At 48.1% G+C, this 9,779-nt stretch overlaps 1 protein-coding gene across 1 annotated transcript; it reads left to right on the top strand.

Moving 5' to 3' along the window:
* Positions 1-242: 242 nt before the first annotated feature.
* Positions 243-9,462, top strand: LOC148685381 (cAMP-dependent protein kinase inhibitor beta-like). Its single transcript, XM_088672490.1, has 3 exons — positions 243-629; positions 7,363-7,514; positions 8,864-9,462. The coding sequence occupies exons 2-3, from the start codon at positions 7,370-7,372 to the stop codon at positions 8,944-8,946; spliced, it is 228 nt and encodes a 75-aa protein (XP_088528616.1). The 5' UTR covers positions 243-629; positions 7,363-7,369; the 3' UTR covers positions 8,947-9,462.
* Positions 9,463-9,779: the final 317 nt, after the last annotated feature.

Genomic DNA, 9,779 nt, shown 5'->3' with positions numbered 1-9,779 from the left:
TCAGGGGCAACAAATCATCGCTAACAACCAACCACAAACACCATCATAGCCTGTCAAAAGCCTTGGAAAAGAGGTATGGCTGCTGCCATTGGGTTAAAAAAAACTGCCAGAGACAAGCTAATCCACATCCCTGGCAGCTCCAAAATAGCCATGTGTAGAAAGGCAGGCACCAAGTGTTGTGCCAGCTGGGAGGCAGGAAAGCAGGAGGAAGGCAGAAGGGGGGGAACAGAGAGGGGGGATTTATACAGGGTGTGTGGGAGAAGCAGAAGCCCTGCTTTCCCTGCTTTCCCTGCTCCTAAACAGTGCAGAAGAGAAAGGAAATGGACCACTGCTAGGCCTGGTTAGCCAGGGGGGAAAGCTGAAATGTATCCAGGTCTCCCCCTTCAAAGTGGTTGGTAGATCCGGCAGGCAAATCAGGCAGCTAGCAGTCTGCTGATACCCAGAGCATCCTGAGAGCGGTTCAGCCAAGGAGAGAGAGAGAGAGACACGGAGAGATGCTTTTGTTGGCCATGGAGACTGTCTGGGCACAGTGAAACCCCTTTCCACAGGCAGATTCTATTCTCACCCCAATCTCACCGGAGAGCACCACAGCGGCAGAACCGGCTCTCCATTTCTTAGCAGTCCATCTGGTAAGTGTGCCTGGCTGCTTTGTGCCCTTGATGTGGAGGAGGCTGGATGGTTTGTGGAGGAAAAGGGGGAAAGGGAGGGATCTGGGAGGGAATGGGGGGAGGTGTTACAGGTGGCTTATGATGGGTTCTACTATTCTGGATGTATATATGGATCAGTGCATTATTTATCCATCCAGATAGCTAGTGAATGTTCCTTGGGAGTTAAAGAAGAAGAAGAATATGTGTGGGGGGGGGGATAGAAAGAGAGGGGGGAGAGAGAAAGAGAGAATTGGCTTCCATGGCCAACTATGGGTGTGAAATGCAAAGAAAATAAACTTTCTAAAAACCAAAATATTGTTCACTTGTCATTTCCATCTTTGAAGCCATGTGTGCATTAGCAGGGTTTTTGTGTGTGACAAATACTCCAAGTGGAATGACTGACGTTCTCATTGTGGTAGTGGTGACAAAAGGAGGAGCCCAGCTGAAACCTCGCCAAGCACACGGGCAGATGGCTCTTTACTATAGTTGTCATCTATTTGCACAAGTCACATAGTGGAGTCACAGTGGTTGTGGATTGCGACATCGGCTTGGTGAGTTTGGGGTGTGTCTGTGAAGCAATAGGAGAGGCTTCCCTACATATGTATTTGGTAGAGAAACATGTCTTCCCAGGTGCTTTGATTGCGCGGAGCCTCAGAAACTGGCTTCTGGAGGTCTCCTGTGATTAGGTGCTTCCTTGCAATATCAGACTGGAAAGTTGAGGTGAGCAAAGAGAGGGGATTGTGGTATCAGAGCTGAAGATGGAATTGGGTGGCATAATTTTGACACAAAGTCCCTGCTGTTTTCCAGCATTCATATAAATGGAAAAGACCAGTGTCCGGTGGAAGAACAGCTGCTTTGCATTCGGTCCCAGGTGCAGTCACTGGCAATTCCAGGTAGGGCTGGAACCCCACCTGAAATCCTGGAGAACCACTTCCAGTCAGTGGAGGCAATGCTAAGCAATGGTCTGACTCTGTACACGGCAGTTTCCTATGTTCCTGAACAGGCAACTGCCCTAAGCAATAGCATCATTTTAATCCTATTTCACACACACGGTCTTTCTCAGTACCTCATTTAGGCTCATGTGACCCAAACTTTATTCTCTCTCTCTCTCTCTCTCTCTCTCTCTCTCTCTCTCTCTCTCTCTCTCTCTCTCTCTCTCTCTCTCTCCAGCTTTTCAGCCTGAAATTTTCCAGAGCAAACCCTAGTTTCAACAATGGGAATTAGCACAGGGGGGAGCCAATATGGTTTCTGTGGGCACCCATACACCCAGAGAGGCCTTTCGTGGTGCCCACAGGGCCACCTCTCCCCAGTGAAATTAGTAGCCAATAGAATAGGGAGTAGGAGCGATGTGTGTTTGGTTGGGGGTGTGGTGCACAGAAGATAGGAACATAGGAATGTGCCTTACACTGAGTCGGACCACTGGTCCATCTAGCTCAGCACTGTCTACAGCAACTAACAGCGACTCGAACCTGTTACCTTCTGCATGCAAAGCAGATGCTCTACCACTGAACCACAGCTCACATGTTGACTATAGTTTGTCTGCTTTGCATATATGCCCATGGGTCCTAAAAGGATAGCAACTCCTGGCCTAGCAGCATCCCTGTACTGCATGCCGTGAAAAAGAATGCTTCTCCTCCCCTGCTACTAATCCTCGTTAAACCGAGAGAGCCAATTAAACAAGCCACCTCTGAATTTATGACTGCTCTACTTTGGAGCGCAGATAAGATTTCTAGCTTCTCCTTCATTACACATTGGCTTTTCGAATTCAGGATGGTGAGCTACATCCAAAAATGTTGTTCCTCAGTATGTTTCTGAGGTGTATAAATCGCATACCATCTCTGGTGTTTGTGTGTGTCCATTGTTTCAACAGTGGAAAATAGGTGCTCTCTTGTAGCACACATATCCACGTAAATGTTTGTGTGGGCAGTACACACATACATATCTTCGTATATAGATAAAAAAGTAAGGCTGTCATCACGCTGCAGTTTGTGTGTCTGCCAAAAGGTGGCCAAGCCAACTGCAGCATAATGGCAGGCAGGCATGCGGGGAAGCGGTGCAGGTGGAGAGTGATTTGGTTAGGTGCAAAGGAAAGAGGGGGTGGACAGGTGCGGTTGGCAAAGGAGTTGACAGGTAGGTAGGATTGGCAAGTAAAGCAAGCAGGGGAAGCAGCCTCATGTGTGTGTGTGAGAGAGGGGGGGATTGAGCATTCAGCTAGCATTTGGTGACCCCATTTTTGTGGGGTGGTGGGAGGTTTCTCCTCTTTGATTTATTTTCTCTAAGGTTTGTTTTTTTTGTTTTTTTGTCCTTCTGAAAACCTTGGGTTTTCCCCAAGCCTGTTGATATGTAATTTTGTGGGTGTGGGTGGTGCTGTTTTGGCTACACAAGCCATGCTGGTTTGGGCTGATGGGGGTTGTCTAAACCATTGCAGCGGGGGAGCATCAGGAGGGGGAAAGCTGGTATGTAGAATATTTGGATATGTTTCTACTCGTTCTGATTACAGTTGTAGGTTAAAACAATGCAGCAACATTTGCTGCCTGGACATGCAGTTATGGGGAGAGGGAGGGTAAAAGGAAAGCGCTACATTGGTAATTGTATTGCTACTGGCAAATGTAAGGGTCAGTAGGGTGTAGTGGTTGGAGCGCTTGGCTAGAACCTGGAAGACCAGGGTTCAAATTCACATTCTACAATGAAGCTCACTGGGCAACTTTGGACCAGTCACTGCTATTCAGCCCAACCTAACACAGTTGCTGTGGGGAGGGTGGGGAGGGGGAGAGACATGCATGCCACCTTGAGCTGCCTGGAAGAAAAGTAGGCTATAAATGAGGGCTGTGCACCAAATTTGGTGAAAATGCAAACCAAATCAGGCCAAATAATGATCACCCAGAGTAAGGTTGCACTACCAGGAGAGATCTGGTGTTGTCAGAGAGGAAGGAAAGACATGTAGCTCCAGAGAAGCAGCAAACCCCAGCAGGATTTAATCCTCCCCTCACCCACTGGTATGGATAGGTTGCAATCCTGCTGTTTCCAGGGTGCTGCTTCTTCAGAATGTTCCTCACAGGCAGAGCCTGGAAGGAAGCAAACCCCAGAAGGATTAAAATCCACCTGTCTACAGGAAACTCCTTCACAAGGTAGGGATGCGGGTGGCGCTGTGGTCTAAACCACTGAGTCGCTTGGGCTTACCGATCAGACACTTGGTAGTTCGAATCCCCATGGCAGGGTGAGCTCCCATTGCTCGGTCCCAGATTCTGCCAACCTAGCAGTTCGAAAGCACGCCAAAAAGTGCAAGTAGATAAATAGGTAAACAGCGCTTCCTTGCGCTCTGGCACTCATCACTGTGTCCCGTTGCACCAGAAGTGGTTTCTAGCTTCTGTGGACGAACGCCGGCTCCCTCGGCCTGAAAATGAGATGAGCACCGCAACCCCATAGACACCTTTGACTGCACGTAACCATCCAGGGGTCATTTGCCCTTTTTTAGCCTTTACTCCTTCACAAGCACCTTCTCCAAAGGGAAGGCATTTGCAAAGCAGCACCAGCAGGATCGAACCCTCCTACCTGCAGGGGGGTTCAGGGGGAGAGAAAAACAGTTACTCCTTCTCCCATGTCAGCAGGGGGAGGGGAACAGCTTACTTGCTCCTGCCCCAGGCCTTGCTTTCTGTTTATAGCAGGGGTGGGGAACCTGCGGTTTTCCAGATGGTGTTGGACTCCAACTCCCATCATCCCTGACCACTGTCCATGCTGGCTGGGGCTAATGGGAGTTAGAGTCCAACAACATGTGGAGGAACACAGGTTGCCCCATGCCTATTTATGTATTTATTTAGGCAATGCATGTGCAACGTAATCACAATGGTCTCTTAAGTGGTGTCCATCAAACTCAACAATACAGTAAAGATAAAATTGGTTAAAATTATAAAATCATAGTTTATTCCTTTAGAAATTTGAGGCAGTGGGGCTGAAACATGAAGAATTCTCCCTCTCTCTCTCTCTCTCTCTCGTGTGTGTGTGTGTGTGTGTGTGTGTGTGTGTGGCATTCCCAACCCCCTCCAAAAAAAACCCCAGAAAAGGCAAAATAGAGAAAAATTAAATCTAGTAAGATTAAGAATAATAGGAGCCATCCTTTGCAAACAAGATCAGTGGGAGCATATGCAACATGGCCTCCAGTGGAACTTTTGCCGCCTTGATTAGTCAATATTTTGACAGTTCTCATGTTTGGCTGAGAATTATCTCCTCCATTAGAAAGTCTTGTGTTTGAGGTGCAAATTTCAACAGCGGTTAGGGGTGCCGCGGGCAACACTGGCCTCCATCCCTCTTTCTTTCCTTCCCTCCTCTGGTGCCCTCTTGCGCCTCTGCTTCCCAAAGTCTTGCACAGCTATTTATTGCAGCAGCCCTAGCTATAAGCCCACAGGTGAACATTGCCTCTGGGAAGCACCTCTTTTGGGGGCAAGTGGGGGAGCTCAGAGATCAGGGGGCGGCAACAGTGGCTGCCCAGAGGACTCCCAAGGATAGTGGAGAAGAGAGGAGGCTGAGAGAATACTCCACAAGAGAGAGTGTTTGAAAAGGGGTGAGGGGCTGCCAGCTCTGCAAGCAAAGGGTGACATAACTGGGCCCCACAGGGGTGCCACAGAAAGAATGTACAGTGGTACCTTGGTAGTCGAACGACTTGGCTCCTGAGCAAATCGGCTCCTGAAAGCCGCAAACCCGGAAGTGAGTGTTCTAGTTTGCAAACATTTTTCGGAAGCCGAACATCCGACACGGCTTCCGCAACTTCCAGTTGAGTGTAGGAAGCTCCTGCAGCCAGTTGGAAGCCGCTCCTTGGTTTTCAAACAGTTTCGGGAGTCGGACAGACTTCTGGAATGGATTAAGTTAGAGAACCAAGATACCACTGTAGTTGGTCAAGGGAGCCATGGGCTCAGAAAGGTTGAAAACCTCTGAGCTAATGGAACGTGCTTAGTTTTGCCATGACCTGATGCATATGTGCCATCTCATGCCAAAGATTGTGGTTCAATGAAGGGCTTCAACTTTGCCCATTAACTTTGGGAGGAGGGTGCCCAATACCCACAAATATATTATCGTGGGTACCAAAGCACCCACGACCCCCCGGAGTTGGCTCCAGTGGCCTGCTGACTGTGGTAACACAGGGGTGAGCTTTTCCCTGGTGGCTCCAGTTTTGTGGAATGCCCTCCCTGCCAAAATACGAGCTGCGCCATCAGTGTTGGCATTCTGCCGGCTCCTCAAGACACACCTCTGGGCAAGCAGCCCCCTGAACTGGACTGAACTTGTGTTTTTATTGTTTTAACTGTTTCTTAATTTTTTTCAATCGTTATGCTTTTTAACTTTTTGCTTTATCATATATTTTGTTTATTAAAGATGTTTCAGTGTTGTTGTGTATTTTAATTATGGATCAGAGTTGTGAATGGCTTAGAAACCATTTTATCTTCTGCATAGGACTTGATTGAATATAACCTAAAAGCTCTAAGAACAATAAAATAAATTCAACGAACTCTGAACCACCCACACAGACTCTCAAAACAGTTATATCATATATCGAATTGATCTTCCATAAATGACTGGGTTACACCTCAGGGGAAAATTCCCTAAAGAAAACTGTTTTCAGTCTGCGCCTGAACGTCATCACACTAGGCACCTGTTTGATTTCAGCTGGCAATTTATTCCAGAGAACTGGAGCTACAACACTAAAAGCCCAGTTTCTCGTGCAGGCTAAGCACACCTCTGGGGCATTTGTTACTCTCAGCAGTGCTTCATTTGAGGAGTGCAGCTGCTGGGAAGGGATATAGCAGGAAAGGACTTTAAATGCTAAAAGCAAAACCTTGAACTGTGCCTGCTAGCATCTTGGCAGCCAGATCAGCTCCTTCAGCAGAGGTGTAACACGGTATCAATGGTGTGCCTTAGTCAACAATCTGCTGCATTCTGCAACAGCTCTTTGTTGAAGGGTTTTATGCAGATAGTAAAGGCCCAACTATTAGGGATGCTGTAGCAAAAGTGTGGGGAACCTTTGGCCATCCAGATGTTGCCGAACTGCAACTCCCATCATCCCTGGCCATTGGCCATGCTGGCTGGGCCTGATGGGACGTGCAGCTCAGGAACATCTGCAGGGCCGAAAGGTTCCCCTGTGGTAAGCAATTGCAACCCACATCCCGGGAAGTTAGCACTGCAGCTCTGCTGCCCCAGCAAGCTAGGAGATAAAGGACCCCTGGAGAGTTAAGTCCAGTCAAAGGAGACTATGGGGTTGTGTCACTCATCTCGCTTTCAGGCTGAGGGACCTGGCGTTTGTCCACAGACAGCTTTCCGGGTCATGTGGCCAGCATGACTAAACCATTTCTGGTGCAATGGACGGAAACCAGAGTGCACTGAAACACCATTTACCTTCCAGATAGACAAAGGGATTAGTTTCCCCATTAACAGGAGCAGATCACCAGAGCAAGGAAATGCTGGTGGTGCCGTTTAGATCTGCATGGCGGGGGATCTAGCTCACTTAAGCTTTTTCTTCTATCCCATCAAGCAGGCATCGCCCAAACTTCGGCCCTCCAGATGTTTTGGCCTACAATTCCCATCATCCCTGACCACTGTTCCTATTAGCTAGGGATCATGGGAGTTGTAGGCCAAAACATCTGGAGGGCCGCAGTTTGGGGATGCCTGTCATAAAGGCATGCCAATAGGGGCCCTTGCCTAACTTGGAACTTCCTGTGTCTTGTTTCAGGGGAAGTATGACTGAGGTGGAGCCTGTGTTAGATTTTGCATCATCTGGGCGCACTGGTCGAAGGAACGCGTTGCCGGACATTCTGGGCTCACCGTCTGGCGTCAGTCCCACTGACTTGCCAATGAAACTGGCGGAAATGTCTCTAAACTCAGGTAGATAGTGGCCTTATTCTCTTATGCTTCCCATGCCAGTGGTATCTTTGGCTAATGGATCTGCTCCTCACATTCTTCCTCTGTTATACTGGACTTGTTGGTTTGAACGACCCTAGTACACCCAAAACCTACTCAGTAATGAAATCGCCGAACCTGCGACTTCTTGCATGCAAACCAAACGGCTTGTGCAAGGACATGAAAATAGCCTGCTGGATCAGGCCAGTGGCTTATCAAGTCCAGCTTCCTAATCTCACAGGGTCCAACCAGATGCCTGAAGGAAACCAGCAAGCAGAACATGAGCACAAGAGCCCTCTCCCCTCCCCTGGTTTCCAGCAGCTGTAACTCAAAAGCATTGAGGCCAACAACTGTGGAGGCAGGGTGTAAATAGCATGCGTAGTAGCTAATGCTAGTCCCCTTCTTCATGAATTTGTCTAATCCTATTTTAAAGCCATCCAAGTTGGTGGTCATCTGTCAAGGCTTCGGGAAAGCTATTCCTCCCCCGGTTGCAGCAAGAGCAGAGAAGACAAACTGAATCCTTTTTAGTGAGTTTTATTCAATCCTAATAGTGAGAGACAAAATAACACAACAAGCCTTAACATGGCGTTGCTCCAAACTGGGCTCCTCCTCCCTCCTTCCTGTCAACAGTGGCTACTTGTGGTCAAATGCCTTTGAGTCCTTCGTTCCTGTACTCCTAACGAACGTCATGTTCTGGGAGAAGGGGGATCAGAAATACTTTCCAGTGACAATGTGACAGTTGGCTGCCCTGCCCTAGTCCTAACCCCCCCTTCTTCTAACACTGCCCAACTTTTTTGTTCGCCTATCTCTGAGTTGGGACTTCCCTCAGACTCCTCAAACTCCTGCTGTAAATCAAAGCTGCATTCCTCTTCTCCCTCAGTGTCAGAAGAAGGGGGCGGGTGATCTCCACCATTCCTCCTTCGCTCTCTCACCCTCTTGAGTCCAATCCCTGACATCATCATTGCCTCCTGGGAGAGCAAATTCCATAGTTTGACTATGTACAGTATGAAGAAGTACTTTCTTTTATTTGTCCTAAATCTTCCAGCAGCCTAAACCTAGTGTCCTAAACCTTACCCTCAAGCTGCAGCCTTATTCTCCACGGAGATTAATTACATCATTAAAAAACTATTTCCACTGTAGTAGATGGTGAGATGCATAACACAGGTTTTAGCAGGAGCCAAATTGCAGCAGAATAGAAACAGCGCAGGCCGAGATGGAACCTTGTTCCCTCCTTGCATCTTTCATTGAAATGCACTTTTTTTTCCTCTGTCTGCTCCTTCACTGATCTTGTCTCCTTGCTTGACCCTCTCCCCACCTCCCCTCCCTAATCCCAGACAGGTCTCAAGAAATGCAGTCGCCAGCCACAGAGGTGCCCCCAGCAGTACCTCAAAGCCCAGAGCTGAAAGATACCTCTTAACCCCTCCTCATGGAGGCATCGGAAGCCACATAGGACATGGAAGGACTTCCCAGTATCAGAAGAAGTTTGCCTGGAGTTGTGTGTGTGTTTGTGTGGGGTGACCCAGCAAGGCTGTCTTACATCTCTCGGCATGGACTGACAGAGGAAGACGAGGGATTCCACAGCCATCTGTTTTACAAAGATGAGGGCAGAACCTTGAAGAGACCATTTTCTTCTGTGGGACTTGAAGGGAGCGAAAGAAGAGGAAAGGGAGGGTCTGTTGAAAGGCTTACAGAGCCTAGGAAGCTGCCTTCCACAGACTATTGGTTCTAGCCAGCTCAGTATTGTCAACACTGATTGGCAGCAGCTGTCCAGGGTTTTTGGATGAGCATCTTTCTCGGCCCTATCTGGAGATGCTGAGGGTTAAACCTGTGACCTTTGACAGGCAAAGCATGTGCTCTGACCCCCTTCCCTAACTGTACACTTGCTATCCCTAGAGGATCCTGAAGGTTATTAAAGGATCCAATGTGTTCTTTCCTCCTTCTTTGGGGAAAATGACTTGTTTATTTGGGATTTGGGATTTGGTGTTGTCGTTTTTTCACCAACAGATCCAGTATTCTTTTTCACACACAAAATGTTAGGGGCAAGATGTGGGATCAGCTTATCCTCCATCCTGGTTGATCCCCCACCAAGAGTGTGATTATGTCCTGTATACCGGTACTTAGGAAATTTCTGTGGTTTGAGGAACAGAATTACCCCAACCTCTCAAAAAGGAAAGAAATGTAATGGCATTACCAAAGTCATCACCAACCTGGTCTTCAAGAAGATGAATTTGGAATTCAAAACATTAAGAT

The sequence above is a fragment of the Zootoca vivipara genome, chromosome 6 (genome assembly GCF_965207765.1).
Source record: "Zootoca vivipara chromosome 6, rZooViv2.hap1.1, whole genome shotgun sequence".
In the NCBI taxonomy this organism is placed as follows: Eukaryota; Metazoa; Chordata; class Lepidosauria; order Squamata; family Lacertidae; genus Zootoca; species Zootoca vivipara.
This window is presented reverse-complemented; position numbering and strand designations above follow the sequence as displayed.